Here is an 18,227-nt window from a genome sequence, read left to right on the forward strand (position 1 = left end):
TGTGGAAGCTGCCCATGCCATAGGTACTTATGCACCCCCATACCATCAGAGATGCTGGCTTTTGAACTGAGTGCTAATAACAAGGCGGATGATCCCTCTCCTCTTTAGTCCGATAGATGTGGCATCCATGGTTTTCAAAAATAATTCCAAACTTTGATTCATATCATCACGGAAAACTTTTCCACTTTGCCTCAGTTCATTTTAAATGAGCTTTGGCCCAGAAAAGCAGGTAGCATTTCTGGATCATGTTCACATATGGCTTCTTTGCATAATAGAGATTGAATCTGCATTTGTGGATGGCATGAACTGTGTTCACTGACAATGATTTCTGGAAGTGTTCCTGAGCCCATGCAGTGATTTCTATTACAGAATCATGCCTGCTTTTAATGCAGTGCTGCCTGAGGACCCGAAAATCACGGGCATCCAATATCGATTTTTGGCCTTGTCCCTTGCACACAGAGATTTCTCCAGATTCTCTGAATCTTTTGATTATATTATGTACTGTAGATGATGAGATATTCAAAGTCTTCGCACTTTTACATTGAGGAGCCTTATTCTGAAATTGTTCCACAATTTGTAGATGCAGTTTTGCGCAGATTGGCGAACCTCTGCCCATCTTTACTCCTGAGAGACTCTACCTCTCTAAGATGCTCTTTTGGTACCCAATCATGCTACTGACCTGTTGCCAATTAACCTAATTAGTTGCAAAATATTCCTCCAGCTGTTTCTTTTTAGTACCACTTACTTTTCCAACCTTTTGTTGCCCCGTCCCAACTTTGAGATGTGTTCCTGCCGTCAAATTCAAAATGAGCTAATAGTTTTTGTGAAATATTAAGTGTCAGTTTAAAGATTTGATATGTTGTCTATGTTCTATCATGAAAAAATATTGGTTTATGACATTTGCACGGTGGTGTAGTGGTTAGCACTGTCACCTCACAGTGAGAAGGTCCTGGGTTTGAGCCCAGCGGCCGGCGAGGGCCTTTCTGTGTGGAGTTTGCATGTTCTCCCCGTGTCTGTGTGGGTTTTCTCCGGGTGCTCCGGTTTTCCCCCCGCAGTCCAAAGACATGCAGGTTAGGTTAACTGGTGACTCTAAATTGACCGTAGGTGTGAATGTGAGTGTGAATGGTTGTCTGTGTCTATGTGTCAGCCCTGCGATAACCTGGCGACTTGTCCAGGGTGTACCCCACCTTTCGCCCATAGTCAGCTGGGATAGGCTCCAGCTTGCCCGCGACCCTGTAGAACAGGATAAAGCGGCTAGAGATAATGGATGGATGGATGGATGGATGGATGGATGGATGGATGGATGGATGGACATTTGCAAATCATTGCATTCTGTTTTTATTTACATTTTACACAGAGTCCCAGCTATTTTGGAATTGGGGTTGTATTTATTTGTTCTTTTATCTTCACTAACCATTTTATCCTGGTCAGAGTCACAGTGGATATTAGGTGGGAGGCAGGAATGCACCTTGGGTGTATGCATTGCAGGGTGTGTGCACATGTATTCACATGTATTAACATGATCATTTAAATTGAATGGCAATGTAGTGTAGTCAGTCCACCTACGTGAATGATTTTGTGAGGATGAAACTGGAGGAACCCTACACAGACTGGACTAAAGATTTGAAAATCCACCTTGACAGTAACTCAAACTCAGGATTGAACAGGGATCCTTGGAGCTATGCAGCAGCAATGCTACCAACTTATTCATAGTACTGATATTTTCAGTACTGACTGAACACACAACTAATATCAGTGAACCATGTCTAGGAATTGCAATTTCGTAACCCAAACACATTCAGCCATGACTGTTTCTCTTAGAAATAGCTCTCCAGAGCTGCCTGGGTGGGTCAGGAGGGTGTTAGTATGTTTGTTTTCAGGCCATAAAAGTCATATTAGCACATCCCCTTTTATTCTACTGCATTGTAATTGGGTAATGAAAATGTTGACAGAAATCCCAAGTGGAGTTGGCCTCTTTTCCACATAAACGACTTCCTTTCCTGTCTGATATTCTGCCAAACCTTGGAGCCTGGACATCTTGTTAAGCAGTGTTGCTGATTTTGCTCTGAATTGTTACACAGTTTACTGTGGCATTTGCGTAGGATAGAAAATATGCAGTGGGAAAGATGGGAAAGATATTGCATGATTTTTTTTTTCTTAAGTCAAACTACACCTATGATGAGGAACTCTTTGGTATGGTCCAGCTGTCAGCTCTCTTAATAAATGTGCCCTGCTCTTTCTCTGTCCTGTGCTCTTTCTTTATCTCCTGTTTAATTTGTTCATTACAGCTCCTTGAACTGTAAAGAGGCAACGTGTTAAGTGTGTGTGTGTGTGTGTGTGTGTGTGTGTGTGTGTGTGTGTGTGTGTTTGGCAAGCACATTCAGTCCCTGAAAGGCAAAGAGCACAGCCAGCAGGCAAAGACTTAAGATTGAACACTTTATACACACACACACACACACACGCGCGCACACAGAGCAAATTTGACCATGAGCCTCCATGGCTTTTCAAGCAGGCTTGAAGCATAAAGGTTACTGCAAGTGTGAGCATGGGCTTATCTAAAAAATAATAATAATTGTCTTTTCACTGCATATGGTTTCCGGCTCTCTTATTAGACCACTGGGAAGGAAGAAAGAGGAAAGTCAAATTTCCAAAATTGCTTCACTGTCTTCTACTCGTGTTCATTGCGAGGATAGATTATGGTGTTTGGCTGGAAAAAGCTGCTCTCGATTGCTGATTGCTCAGATACTGCACTGCACTTCTTGTAAACCTTTGACATGAAATAGTGGCGTGGTTGTGCGTATGAGTGAGACAGAGTGAGTGAGTGAGTGAATGTGTGCCTCAGTTTGGCAGCCATGCATCTTTTTCTGGTTGGTCATTGGCCTTTCTGTTCCTCCAATCTCAGTGTGCGTCAGCTCTCCACCCATAATTAATATGAACTAAATAAACACTTCAAATCTAAAAGTGTGCTTCAGTTCCTTCAGTGCTGGGAATTTATGGACTTGTACCGGTACCACATAAGCAATTTTAGAAAGGTTAAACACTTAAGGAACCCAGGCTCAAGTCCACTATTCTGAGGAAAGTAAGAGAAGAGACTCATTCTTCTACTACTGATTTATTTATAAACACTCATTTCCTACATTTACAGCACACAGCACTGTCCTGTTGGGATCTTGGCAGTACATATAAGACTATTCTACATGGGCTGTGCGTCACGTCAGAGTGAAACACAGGGTGAAAATGATAACTAGATGACCTGATATAAGGACAACAGCATTGTATCATTCATACATTTTCTTTAAATTATATGCAGCACAAGCCAAAAGATGCATTCTTAGGAAAAAAAAAAGAAAAAAGGCTAAATGTACAAACCCTTCTTTGTGTGTCCCTCTACGTATGTAGGACCCTACAACAGAATGGTTCTGTATTAGAAAAGATTCCAAATTAAACTTTTATGAAGCTAAGAACACATAAATATCCAAAGTACCAATGACCAAACTATAAAACAGATATATTTAAGTTATTCCACGAAATCGAGTCGTACACGAGCTGATAGCCGATGAGGCGCATAGCACCAAGTTGGCTATAAGTCATGTACGACGAGATTGAGTGGAATAACTGTTTTATTCTATCCACATTCACTGGATTTTGAGAAACAGAGCATTTTTATTTTTATTTTTATTTTTTGCAGATTCAATAAATAAAAACTTTATACAAAATGTCCGACAAAATAATTTCTGCTTAGAATGTAAACAAACCGACGAAATGACGGGAGCAATTTGTGAAAAATGCAATAATAATAATAATAATTCTTGAAAAATAAAAAAAGATACGTTCTCATCAAATACTTTTATTCCATATTTTGTTGCCTTTTTTGGGGTTTTTTTGAGTAGAGTTTTTATTTCGTCCTCGGTTGGTTCAGCAACACACTCCGCCATTTTGTTTTTCTCCACTCATGATATATGAGCTGATATCCTAGTAGTAGAGTAGCCAATCAGAGCACACAATTGCTCATATCCAGTGAATGTGAATAGAATAATGTTCATTTTTTTATTTTTAGAAAAAACAAATATGTACATAGGCATTAATGTAACTAATTACATTTATCCAGAAGTGGACAAAGTACCCAACTGTCAAAGTACAAATCCCACTGGTCAAATGTTACTCCGATACAAGTGAAAGTTGTAGTCAATTTTTTACCTAAGTTAAAGTACTGAAGTACTTGCTTTTAAAAATACTCAAGTATTAAAAGTACATTTTTTGTCAACGCATCGTTGTATTATTGCCACAACGCTTACAAAACCTAATGTCGTTACCAAAGACAGAAATGTGAATTCACAAAATGAACGCATCATGGTGGTTTAACGTTAAGCTAGCTAGTCAGTGAAGCTCCATCTGACATGCTAGCAAACTCTTTTCAAACTCAAAATCATATTGGGTAGCTAACGCTGCTAGAAAAGAAAGATTTCTACGTTTTGTTTATTTGGCAAGATTATGCTAAAACATATTTCTGAAAGGACTTCAGATAAGTTAACATTATTCATGTTAGCATAACTCCGTTTTTACATGCTAACTAACAGTGTCCAAGTTAACTAGCTATGTGTAAACTTCAGCCATGGACAAGGCTACGGCAACTTGGCGGGCAAATCCATAGAAAGTCATGTGACTAACCAGACTGTATAGCTATTGCAACATTATTGCTAGCTCTAAAAGCACAGACAACTTTGTTACAAGCTTTCTCTTGGAATAAAACGTTTATATACTTCAATATGCTTCCGCAGGTTGGACGGTGAGTTTTTGTAGGCCGTGATGTGGTTAGTTTTCGGCAAACAAAGCAAACATTTACAATGAAATGAATCTTTAATCAGGGATGAGAGTTTTCAGCTTTTCGGCGGATTTCCACTTTTTCTGAGTAAAAATCAACCTTTTTCTATTATGCCAAATCCATGGAGAATTTTTTTTAATTTATTGAGGGGGGTTGGGGTATGTTCCTTCGTGATACTCAAGCATAATTCATTCCTACAATGATGTTACATGTTTACATTTTCACCATCTTTAGTCTCACTAAGTCTCGTGGTAGAATATGTGTTATCTACAATGTAATTGGCCAAAACATCGATGGCGAGAGCATGATAGCCAATCATAACAGTTCTTACAAAAGTACCCACACACGTTCTATTTTATCGAAACTTGCAACTTGCACATGTTCATCGTCGCTGCTCTTTAAAAAAACGTTTCTCTTTCGTATCGGCGTTTTTACTCAAAATGCTAAATGCAATTGACAAGCGAGACGAAACGAAGGTACGTGAAATCGATGCTGGTATAAAAAACAAGTTTAGGTGGGATTGGTTGGATCGTAAAGTTACGATAATTTCAGTAGATGGCAAGCATGAACCCGTGTCTGTTACCATCGGCGATTTCGTTAAGAAACTTGACATCGCGGGAAAAGCACTGTGTGTGATGTGGTTAACTACCGATCAAGGGGACTGAAAGCATTTGAGAGCCACGCTGTAACTGCAAAACATCGGAAGCAGGCATTTTTATTGAAGAGCAATTATTCATTATCAAGTGCTTTTCAATCGAGGACATGGGGAGAAAAGGTCAATCACCCTAAGAAATTTTATTTAATATATGAACATTTTGATAATTAATAGAACTTAAGTTTAATGTGAATTTAGTTTGTCATTTTTGTTGATCATGAATTATAACCATACCCTTGAATGTAGAATGTGATTTTATTTTGAATTCAAACAATACTCCTATTGATTTGAAACATATTTTCATGTAAATATATAAAAAAGACAACAGATATTTTTATCTACTACAGCTCAGATTGCAGGAAAAGTGGTTTGTAAGGCCTTATTTTTCAAAATTTTCCTGGGGGGGATATCCCTCCCACACCCACAACCCCCCCTTGGCTTCGGGCGCCTTCGGCGCTCTCGCATACCTTTATCTTGTTTTCTGCTTTTTTTGATGACCACCCACTCTCATCCCTGCTTTAATCCTTTCAGAAAACTGAAACATGGGTTCATGGGCCAAGGGTGTGTGTGTGTTCCTCAGAAGAACCGCCTCCTTCCATTCTGCCATCAACTGATCGTGTTAAATAATGCTGCTGAGAAATCACTGATCTTGATTTTATCCAGTCTATGGATGTGACGTGACCCTAGTGATTACTGATCGGCTGTCTCAGTGTCACCTGGGAAAAAACCAATCACGTTTTAGAAAAGAAAAAAAAAACATCCACTTTCAAAGCTGCTTCATAGTAACGAGTAACGAGGACCTTGATAGAAATGTAGTGGAGTGAAAAGTACAATATTTGCCTTTCAAATGTAATGAAGTTAAAGTCATAAGTTTCCAACAAAAATAATACTCAAGTAAAGTACAGATACTCAAAGTGTATTTAAGTGCAGTACTCAAGTAAATGTACTTTGTTACTGTCCACCTCTGCATTTATCTTCAAAGTAAGTTTAAGCTTGGTTTGTGAATTGTTTTTAGCTCATGAAAAAGCAAACTTTTTTCCTCCTGAAAGTTACAATAAATGCAACAGTGCAAGCTGCTAAACTTACCTGCTAAAAGTAATATTGTCTTTTTAAAATTTTTTTTGGTCAAAAATATAGCCAATGATCGGCACGGTGGTGGAGTGGTTAGCGCTGTCACCTCACAGCAAGAAGGTCCGGGTTCGAGCCCCGTGGCCGGCGAGGGCCTCTCTGTGCGGAGTTTGCATGTTCTCCCTGTGTCCGCGTGGGTTTCCTCCGGGTGCTCCGGTTTCCCCCACAGTCCAAAGACATGCAGGTTAGGTTAACTGGTGGCTCTAAATTGACCGTAGGTGTGAATGTGAGTGTGAATGGTTGTCTGTGTCTATGTGTCAGCCCTGTGATGACCTGGCGACTTGTCCAGGGTGTACCCCGCCTTTTGCCCGTAGTCAGCTGGGATAGGCTCCAGCTTGCCTGCGACCCTGCAGAACAGGATAAAGCGGCTAGAGATAATGAGATGAGATGAGATATAGCCAATGATCTCCCATGTTCTTTGGTGAAAGTAGCACTTCTTTACTATCATATATCTCAAATTAGTGTGTGATTTGAAGCAGATTTCTTTGTGTATTTTTCGTTGTACAGTTCCGTACATACTTTAAGAACATTGAAGAGTTTATACTTTTCTGCTTGAGTGAAGATTATGAAGCTGTATTTCACCTTTTATCAGCGTAGTCAGTAGTTGTACTTTTACATGAGTAAAGAATGCCGGCTGTGATGCATTCATACAATGTGCATAACTAATATTACCATGAACAGACCCACTGCACCCTATAACAGCGTGCCTCTCTCTCTCTCTCTCTCTCTCTCTCTCTCTCTCTTTCTTTTTGTGTGTGTTTCACTCAGTGCTGAAGAGACAAGTCAGCCCAGAGGAGCTACAGACTCCAGGCGGGCCATTCATAAAGAAGACAGTCACTGTAAGTCACACACATTTCAGAAAACCACAAAATACTTCAAAATTTTAAGGTCCTTTATTTTGTGATTCACGCCAAAGAAAATCTTTTCAATAGTCTGACATGGAACCAGAGCCAAATTAGCCTGGTATGAAATATGGCATATCTATCAGGAATCTCATGATAGTATCTATATCTCTATCTGGCCCGAGTTTCCCAAAAGCATCATAGCACAAAGATCATCATTAAATGGTAGAACGAGCATCACAATGAACAGTCTCTCTCCTAGTTAAGGTGCTCTTAGGGTTAAGAGGCTTTTGGGAAACCCACCCCTGTTTAGTGCTTCAGATATCCATATGTAGTGGGACTTAAACCTGAAGTGGGTGTGTCCCAAACTGACATTATTATTATTATTATTATTATTTAGAAAACACATTTATTTGCTTCTATTTCCCAAACAATCCATCCATCCATAACAATATGCATTATTATGTTTTGGTCAGCCTTCTGTGCATGTTTGTAGTACAACCCCGATTCCAAGTTGGGACAAAGTACAAATTGTAAATAAAAACAGAATGCAATAATTTACAAATCTCAAAAACCGATATTGTATTCATAATAGAACATAGTCAACATATCAAATGTCAAAAGTGAGACATTTTGAAATTTCATGCCAAATATTGGTTCACTTGAAATTTCATGACAGCAACACATCTCAAAAAAGTTGGGACAGGGGCAATAAGAGGCTGGAAAAGTTAAAGGTACAAAAAAGGAACAGCTGGAGGACCAAATTGCAACTCATTAGGTCAATTGGCAATAGGTCATTAACATGACTGGGTATAAAAAGAGCATCTTGGAGTGGCAGCAGCTCTTAGAAGTAAAGATGGGAAGAGAATCACCAATCCCCCTAATTCTGCGCCGACAAATAGTGGAGCAATATCAGAAAGGAGTTCAACAGTGTAAAACTGCAAAGAGTTTGAACATATCATCATCTACAGTGCATAATATCATCAAAAGATTCCGAGAATCTGGAAGAATCTCTGTGTGTAAGGGTCAAGGCCGGAAAACCATACTGGGTGCCCGTGATCTTCGGGCCCTTAGACAGCACTGCATCACATACAGGCATGCTTCTGTATTGGAAATCACAAAATGGGCTGAGGAATATTTCCAGAGAACATTATCTGTGAACACAATTCACTGTGCCATCCGCCGTTGCCAGCTAAAACTCTATAGTTCAAAGAAGAAGCCGTATCTAAACATGATCCAGAAGTGCAGACGTCTTCTCTGGGCCAAGGCTCATTTAAAATGGACTGTGGCAAAGTGGAAAACTGTTCTGTGGTCAGACAAATCAAAATTTGAAGTTCTTTATGGAAATCAGGGACGCCGTGTCGTTCGGACTAAAGAGGAGAAGGACGACCAAAGTTGTTATCAGCGCTCAGTTCAGAAGCCTGCATCTCTGATGGTATGGGGTTGCATTAGTGCGTGTGGCATGGGCAGCTTACACATCTGGAAAGACACCATCAATGATGAAAGGTATATTCAGATTCTAGAGCAACATATGCTCCCATCCAGATTACGTCTCTTTCAGGGAAGACCTTGCATTTTCCAACATGACAATGCCAAACCACATACTGCATCAATTACAGCATCATGGCTGCGTAGAAGAAGGGTCCGGGTACTGAACTGGCCAGCCTGCAGTCCAGATCTTTCCCCCATAGAAAACATTTGGCGCATCATAAAACAGAAGATACGACAAAAAAGACCTAAGACAGTTGAGCAACTAGAATTCTACATTAGACAAGAATGGGTTAACGTTCCTATCCCTAAACTTGAGCAACTTGTCTCCTCAGTCCCCAGACGTTTACAGACTGTTGTAAAGAGAAAAGGGGATGTCTCACAGTGGTAAACATGGCCTTGTCCCAACTTTTTTGAGATGTGGTGTTGTCATGAAATTTAAACTCACCTAATTTTTCTCTTTAAATGATACATTTTCTCAGTTTAAACATTTGATATGTCATCTATGTTCTATTCTGAATAAAATATGGAATTTTGAAACTTCCACATCATTGCATTCCGTTTTTATTTACAATTTGTACTTTGTCCCAACTTTTTCAGAATCGGGGTTGTACATTAAGCTTTAAATTTCAGTGAATATAACATATTCATCGTTATAATATAACTTATTATGTCCACATTCACTGGATATGAGCAATCGCGTGCTCTGATTGGCTACTCTACGACTAGAATATCAGCTCATATACCGTGAGTGGAGAAAAACAAAATGGTGGCACGTGGTGCTGAACTAACCGAGGACAAAATAAAAACTCTACTCAAAAACAAAACCCCAAAATATACAAAAAAGCAACAAAATATGGAATAAAAGTATTTGATGGTAAGAACGTATCTTTTTTTTTTTTTTTTCAAGAATTATTATTATAGCGGCGGCACGGTGGTGTAGTGGTTAGCGCTGTCGCCTCACAGCAAGAAGGTCCTGGGTTCGAGCCCCATGGCCGGCGAGGGCCTTTCTGTGTGGAGTTTGCATGTTCTCCCCGTGTCCGCGTGGGTTTCCTCCGGGTGCTCCGGTTTCTCCCACAGTCCAAAGACATGCAGGTTAGGTTAACTGGTGACTCTAAATTGACCGTAGGTGTGAATGTGAGTGTGAATGGTTGTTTGTGTCTATGTGTCAGCCCTGTGATGACCTGGTGACTTGTCCAGGGTGTACCCCGCCTTTCGCCCGTAGTCAGCTGGGATAGGCTCCAGCTCGCCTGCGACCCTGTAGAAGGATAAAGCGGCTAGAGATAATGATGAGATGATATTATTATAGCATTTTTCACAAATTGTTCCTGTCATTTCGCCGGTTTGTGTACCTTCTAAGTGAAAATGATTTTGTCTGACATTTTGTATAAAGTTTTCGTTTATCGGATTTGCAAAAAATAAAAATAAAAAGGTTCTGTTTCTCAAAATCCAGTGAATGTGGATAGAATAAAATGGTTATTCCGCTCAATTTCATCGTACATGGCTTACAGCCAACTCGGCGCTACACACCTCGCAAGGCTATCAGCTCGTGTACGACTCAAGTTTGTGGAATAACTGTTAAATATTCAATATAAGCTTCAGTGCTATGTAACATCATTATTTAACTGATTATGTATGCATGTTCAGATCATAGGTGATGCAGTGGGTTGGGGTTTCGTGGTCAGAGGAAATAAACCCTGCCACATCCAGGCTGTTGACCCCAGTGGACCTGCTGCTGCAGCAGGGATGAAGGTAATATAACCTGGAGAGAACATACATTATTATCAATGTACTGGCTTGACGAATACAAGATGCTGCATCAGTTGCAAGAGAATTAAATCCTTACGCAGTAGCCCCACAACAGCCCCAACAGCGTAGAGAAAGATTTCTGATATAAAGTTGAAAAAGGTGTGCAAAAGTTTATTAACAGCTAAACCCGGCTTGTTGTATTATTTTAACCTTGAACACCCACGCAAGCCCTGGGGCAGGCAAATTTCCTGAGATAACCCAATTTCTCTCTCTCTCTCTCTCAGTCTCTCTCTCTCTCTCTCTCTCTCTGTCTCTCTCTCCCTCTCTCTCTGCACTGCATGCTGGGAGTTTGCTGATGGAGGGTGTGGTGAGCGTTAGCTGAGAGCTTGCGATTTTTCCTATCTAAACTTTTCTCTTGTTTTTTTCTTGTGGTTATTAATTTCTGAGTATTTTGTCATTGTTAGTAGTAGTGTTTTAGTGTTCTGTGTGTGTGTGTTTGTTTGTTTGTTGGCTGTTTGGCGGGGACGGCGTCCTCCGGGACGTCGCCCCTGTCCTTGAAGCATGGAGTAAGGGTGGTGCCACAACCCACGGTTCCGGTAGAGCAGGTGTTGCTCGCAGTCGGAACGCAGGTGGGTTATGGTAATATCCTGTGCGCCTCCCACATGAATAAAATGGTGGTGGTGTTTTTGAAACATGAAGAACTTCTTAGTCAGCTCATAGAGAGCAATATATATATATAAATAATGAGTTTGTGCAAGTTTCCCCGCTGGCGGTACCCTCTGTCCGGGTCACCGGGTCCGGAGTCCCTCCGTTTATTCCTAATGAAGCGCTGGAGAGAGAACTGAAGCGCTTCGGGAAATTCACGAGCGGATTCTGGACGGTAAATTTATGGCCCTTTTCCACTACCCTTTTTCAGCTCACTTCAGCTCGCTTCAGCTCACTTCAGCCCAACACGGCTCGCGTTTCGACTACCTCAGAGCAGCACGACTCAGCTCGCTTCAGCCCTGCTTAGCACCCAAAACTCGCACGGTTTTGGAGTGGGGCTGAAGCGAGCCAAACCGAGCCGAGCGGGGCTAGGGGTGTGAGCAGACACTCCCCTGTGCACTGATTGGTGAGGAGGAGTGTCCTCACATGCCCACACACGCCCCGCGAGCACGCTGGGATCTGTAAACACCGTAAACCCAGAAGAAGAAGAATTACGAATTACGAGAATTTCTGAAGCCTTATGCGCCTCGCCTCATCTATACGCTCTTGCCAGTATCTGTTGGTGTTGTCGGTGACAACAAGCCACAGCACCAAGACCAGCAACACTAACGACTCCATGTCCTCCATGTTTATTGTTTACTATCCGGGTCGTGAGACTACCACTTAAAAGATCAATGATGTCACTGTTTGCGCCGCCTAACGACATCACGTGATGTCCACCCACTTTCGCTAACTCCACCCAATGTGTCCACCCACTTCCAGCCAGCACGGTTCAGCGCGGTTGTAGTCGAAATGCAACTCCAACAGCCCCACTCAGCTCGACTCAGCCCAACTCAGCACGGCACGGCTCAGCCCAACTCAGCCGCGTTGGTAGTGGAAAAGCGGCATTAGGCTGCAGGAGCGACAAACTCAAACACCTTCAGTCTCTCTGGAGACAAGTGTTCGTGTTTCTGGACTCCCCGACTCAAACACTGGAAGTTTCCTTCCGTGTGAAACATGAGGAAGGTTTTTACATGGTTTATGCGAGTTCGGGGAGCATGAAATGTTTTGAGTGTGGGGATGTGGGACACAAGCGGGTCACGTGTCCTCACAGACAGCGGGGAGCAGAGCCGCCTGCTGCCGCTGGGACTGTCAGTGAGGACAGGGGAAGGAACGCGACTGGGAGCGGGGTGACTGCGGAGACTGACCATGTGGAAGGGGACAACGGGGTGGTTGGTGTGACTGACCGTGGGGAGGGGGTCAGCGGGGCGGTTGGTGTGACTGACGGTGGGGAGGGGGTCAGCAGGGTGGTTGATGGTAGGGAAGTGGACAGTGGTGAAGCTGTTGTGACTGACCATGTGGAGGAGGGCAGCAAAGTGACTGATAGTGTGGAGGTGGACAGCGGTGAAGCTGTTGTGACTGATGGTGGGGAGGGGGGCAGTAGAGCGACTAATGTGACTAACAGCGGGAAGGTGAACAGTGGTTGGCCAACGCCATCAGAATCTGCTCCACCCGCTCAGGTTGAGTCCGGCAGCTCCGCGCCTGGACCCACGGAGACTGGAAGCAGTGTTTCAGCGGAGTTGATGGAGACTGAACAGAGTAGGGTGGAGCTAGGAGAGGTCAGTGTAGGGGGGTCTGACCAGAACGTGGAGTCTCTGGTCTCACAGGAGGCTGTCAGACCCGACAGTGAGACAGAAGACATGATGAAGCCGGACCACTGTTATGGTGACAGTGTGACTGACATGGACTGCGACTCTGACTCTGTTTCTATAACAGACAGTATTTCCCAAAGCGAGGACCTCTATTCACTCAAGGAAATAAATAGTTTTTTGGACGAAACCTTTGGAAAAAAAGCAAATGTTAAAGATTATTTTCCCAATATTGAAAAGTTTATTAGATCAGTTACCACACTTCAAAGAGTTGTTGGAATGGATTTACTAAATGGAAAAAATGTTATCGGTTAAAAAAGCACATTACTGGTTTGAAGAAAGGGTTAAAGGAGTCCAAAAGTAGAATGATTAAGAAAATGAAAATGAGAAAATAAAAGTTTTTAATGACCGTGCAGCGCTGGGTGTTTTATCTCTACTGGTTCTTTTTATTTGTCTCTTTACGTTTCTGTCTTTTATCTTTCAATATGCAGGGTTTAAGAGTCGCGTCTTTAAACATAAATGGGGGAAGAGATGAACAGAAAAGAGTTTTATTATCTGAAGTAATTAGACAGAAAAAACTGGATATTATTTTATTCCAGGAAACACATAGTGACGAGTCGAATAAAATAGCCTTGCATTTATGGTGGAATGGACAATATGTTCTTAGTCATGGGGCAAATTTTAGTGCAGGAGTTGCGATTTTATTCTCTCCTGTTTTAGATATAAACATCGTGTCCAGTACAGAGTTGGTGAAAGGTAGAGTTCTTATGGTAAAAGTTAAAATACAGGATTTTACTCTTAGTTTTATCAATGTTTATGCACCAAACCAAGGCGTTTCTGAACGTGAAGAGTTGTTTAATTTATTAAAAGAGAAATTAAGTTTTAATGATCCAGGGGAATGTGTTTTAATGGGGGGAGACCGGAACTGCTGCACAGACTTCTCATCTCATCTCATTATCTCTAGCCGCTTTACCCTGTTCTACAGGGTCGCAGGCAAGCTGGAGCCTATCCCAGCTGACTACGGGCGAAAGGCGGGGTACACCCTGGACAAGTCGCCAGGTCATCACAGGGCTGACACATAGACACAGACAACCATTCACACTCACATTCACACCTACGGTCAATTTAGAGTCACCAGTTAGCCTAACCTGCATGTCTTTGGACTGTGGGGGAAACCGGAGCACCCGGAGGAAACCCACGCGGACACGGTGAGAACATGCAAACTCCGCTGCACAGACTTTCTGATCTGGTTGATGTGTGGAGGATGAAGCACTCTTCAGTCCGACAGTAGACATGGGTGAAAATATCTGATGGTAGAGTCTGTGCAGCAAGGTTGGACAGATTTTATATTTCTGCACCTTTTACTTCAAGAATTACTGACTGCCAAATCTCCCCTGTTGTTTTTACAGATCATCACTTAGTTTTAATGGAGCTTTTTTTTTTTATCTCCCATGGAAAAACCAAAGTCCTTTTGGCATTTTAATGTTAAGTCATTGCATGATCTTAATTTTTGTAAAAATTTTAAATTATTTTGGATCTATTGGAGATCCAGGAAGGAAACTTTTCCTTTACTCATGAAGTGTTGGGAGGTAGGAAAGGCCGAAATTAGTGCTTTTCCAGCAGTACTCTTCTAATTCCACAGCTAAAATCCAGAGAACTGTCCAGAAACTGGAAGAGGAAATAAGAGACTTGGAAAAAAATTTCTTTACCTCACAAGCTGATCAACAAAAAAATGATGGGTTAATTTTTAAAAGGCAGGAACTCAACTCCCTTCTGCAGGACAGATCTCAAGGAGCACTAGTCTGAGCATGTTTTACTAGACTCCAAGACATGGATGCACCAACAACTTTCTTTTTTAATTTGGAGAAATCTGCTGTTCAGAGGAAACAAATGGTCTGTCTTCGTCATTCTGATGGAAACATCACTACAGACCCAGTCGAGATAAGGAAGCTCGCAGTGGAGTTTTACACAGATTTATTCAGCGCGGGCAGCTGTGACATGGACTGTGCTGCAGAGCTTCTGCAGGGGCTTCCTCAACTGAGCTTAGAAGACCAAAACACTCTGAACACAGAAATCGTTTTAGATGAGCTGAGTGCTGCGATGTCCCAGATGGCACCAGGCAAGGCTCCAGGACTAGATGGTCTTCCTGCGGACTTTTTTTAAACACTTCTGGACGATACTGGGACGGGACCTTTCGGCCGTTTTTAAAGTGTTTTTAAAAAGGGAGACTTCCGGCTTCCTGTAGGCGAGCAGCTCTTTCACTGCTGCCCAAGAAGGGAGACCTAGCTCTTTTAAAGAACTGGAGACCTGTAGCTCTTTTATGTATGGACTATAAGATCCTCTCCAAAGTTTTATCAAATAGATTAAAGCATTTTATTGAATTATTTATTGGTGCAGATCAGTCTTATTTATTCCGGACAGGTTGATGTATGATAATTTATTTTTAAAGGTCCCACGGCATGAAATTTTCACTTTCTGAGGTTTTTTAACGTTAAAATGAGTTCCTCTGACCTTCTTAAGTCACCCCAGTGGCTAGAAATTTCATAATGTGTAAACCAAACTATGCCCAATATTTGAGAATGGCGCGTCAAAATGGCGCGTTGAGAAGCTCTTCCCTTGCCGACGTCAGCAAGGGAAATGATCCCCACGCCCCCCCCTCTGGATTCCCACCCACTGTATGGATTGCCCGCCCAGCTCAAAAGTTGCCACCAAACATGGAAGTTGCGCTGTACATGGATGTGACAACACAGAAAGGAGTCTGTTTTTACTGCCGACGGGAGAGCCCCTGAAGACGCAGTGGCTTAATTTTATTTACTCCAATAATACGCCGTCGAGTCTACCTAAGACGGTGTATGTTTGTCGGAAGCATTTTCCTGATGAATGTTTCCACAACTTGGGACAGTACAGGGCAGGTTTTGCACATCAACTGTCACTGAAGCCTGGGTCCGTACCAAGCATCCCTGCCGCATCAGCCACAAACAGCGGTGCCACGTTAGCCTTGCAATGGCTACATTAGCTGTGCAGCTAACCGCTTCCTGCAGTTAGCCAGGTACTCTGCGCTACAAAACCAAAAAGCATGCAGCATGCTCTGTTAAACTGAGTTTAGTCTGGAAATTGACTGTAACTTATGAGCTTATGTTTTGCTGTGTTTTAAAATCGGTGCCACGTTAGCCTTGCAATGACTACATTAGCTGTGCAGCTAACCGCTTCCTGCACTTAGCCAGGTACTCTGCGCTACAAAACCAAAAAGCATGCAGCATGCTCTGTTAAACTGAGTTTAGTCTGGAAATTGACTGTAACTTATGAGCTTATGTTTTGCCGTGTTTTAAAATCGGTGCCACGTTAGCCTTGCAATGACTACATTAGCTGTGCAGCTAACCGCTTCCTGCAGTTAGCCAGGTACTCTGCGCTACAAAACCAAAAAGCATGCAGCATGCTCTGTTAAACTGAGTTTAGTCTGGAAATTGACTGTAACTTATGAGCTTATGTTTTGCCGTGTTTTAAAATCGGTGCCACGTTAGCCTTGCAATGGCTACATTAGCTGTGCAGCTAACCGCTTCCTGCAGTTAGCCAGGTACTCTGCGCTACAAAACCAAAAAGCATGCAGCATGCTCTGTTATAATAGCCAATCAAAACAGTTTTTACAAAGACACCCACATTCTTTTTTTTAAGTCACTCGTTCATTTTATTTGTTTGTTTGTTCAGTAAAAACCCAAACATTTGTTGAATTTATTTTATTTCCTCGCGTCGCACCTTAATGATGTCAGCGCGCGGTATTTTTCCCTTCGCGGTTTGTTCCTTCTCTCTCGCCATAGTAAGACACCCACATCCGCTTGTTCTGACCCACTGGAGGTAGCGGCACAGTGCTGTTAGCCAATCAGAGGTAACACGTTTACATGTCATGAATATTAATGATAAGACCCGCCCCCACCCTCTACCCTTCCCCGCCTCCTGCTTCTCATTAGCAAAACGACGCACTGGGAAAAGCGCTGAAATGGGGCTTTCTCCCAGGAGGCTATATCTACGTGCCGAGGGTTCATTTCGAGAAAGGCTGCGGATATAACATCCGGAAACCTCCACGAGCCCGTTTAAAGCATCAACAAACCACCATGCCATGGGACCTTTAATAAGAGATATATTTGATGTTTGTAAATTGTATAATATTAATGTTGGTATTTTATCCATTGATCAAGAAAAGGCGTTTGATGATTTTCTCTTTTCCACCCTGCAGGCTTTTGGAATTGGGGGGAGTTTATTACCCTGGGTCAAACTATTGTACAATGAAGCCTACTGTTTAGTAAAGGTGGGGGGAGGGTTGAGCTGCCCTCATCTCATCTCATCATCTCTAGCCGCTTTATCCTGTTCTACAGGGTTGCAGGCAAGCTGGAGCCTATCCCAGCTGACTACGGGCGAAAGGCGGGGTACACCCTGGACAAGTCGCCAGGTCATCACAGGGCTGACACATAGACACAGACAACCATTCACACTCACGGTCAATTTAGAGTCACCAGTTAACCTAACCTGCATGTCTTTGGACTGTGGGGGAAACCGGAGCACCCGGAGGAAACCCACGCAGACACGGGGAGAACATGCAAACTCCACACAGAAAGGCCCTCGCTGGCCATGGGGCTCGAACCCGGACCTTCTTGCTGTGAGGCGACAGCGCTAACCACTACACCACCGTGCCGCCCAGGGTTGAGCTGCCCTGTGCCAGTTAAAAGAGGGATCAGACAGGGCTGCCCCATCTCAGGCCATCTCTACAGTATTATCATTGAACCTCTTCTGTGTAGGCTGAGGAGCAGGTTACAGGGCCTGGGTCTCCCTGAGCTGGCTCAGATCCACTCTGTGGCCGTCTCAGCTTATGCAGATGATGTTAATGTTTTTATACAAAATCAGAGAGATATACAAGAATTTAAAGAAAGCCTGACTGTGTATGAAAAGGCCTCCTCCGCTAAAGTTAACTGGGACAAATGTGAAGCTTGTCTAATAGGTCAGTGTAGCTTAAGAGACGTCCCTGAGCTACCTGGGAAACTTAAGTGGGGAAAAAGAGGCATCAAAGTTCTGGGAGTGCATTTAGGGTGCGAGGACTACCAAAAACAGAACTGGGAGGGAGTGCTGGAGAAGGTGAGTGCCAAGTTGTCTAAATGGAAATGGTTGTTTCCCCAGCTGTCCTACGGGGTAGAGTTCTGATAGCCAATAACCTGGTCGCC

At 42.7% G+C, this 18,227-nt stretch overlaps 1 protein-coding gene across 2 annotated transcripts in view; it reads left to right on the plus strand.

Annotated features, from left to right (window-relative positions):
- deptor (DEP domain containing MTOR-interacting protein) overlaps positions 1–18,227 on the plus strand; it is a 121,439-nt gene that overhangs the window by 93,345 nt on the left and 9,867 nt on the right. For both annotated transcript variants that reach the window (XM_060921728.1, XM_060921727.1), the window contains exons 8-9: positions 7,374–7,444; positions 10,583–10,687. In XM_060921728.1, coding sequence (XP_060777711.1) covers positions 7,374–7,444; positions 10,583–10,687 — 176 coding nt within the window. The remainder of the gene's footprint in view (positions 1–7,373; positions 7,445–10,582; positions 10,688–18,227) is intronic.

The sequence above is a fragment of the Neoarius graeffei genome, chromosome 5 (genome assembly GCF_027579695.1).
Source record: "Neoarius graeffei isolate fNeoGra1 chromosome 5, fNeoGra1.pri, whole genome shotgun sequence".
In the NCBI taxonomy this organism is placed as follows: Eukaryota; Metazoa; Chordata; class Actinopteri; order Siluriformes; family Ariidae; genus Neoarius; species Neoarius graeffei.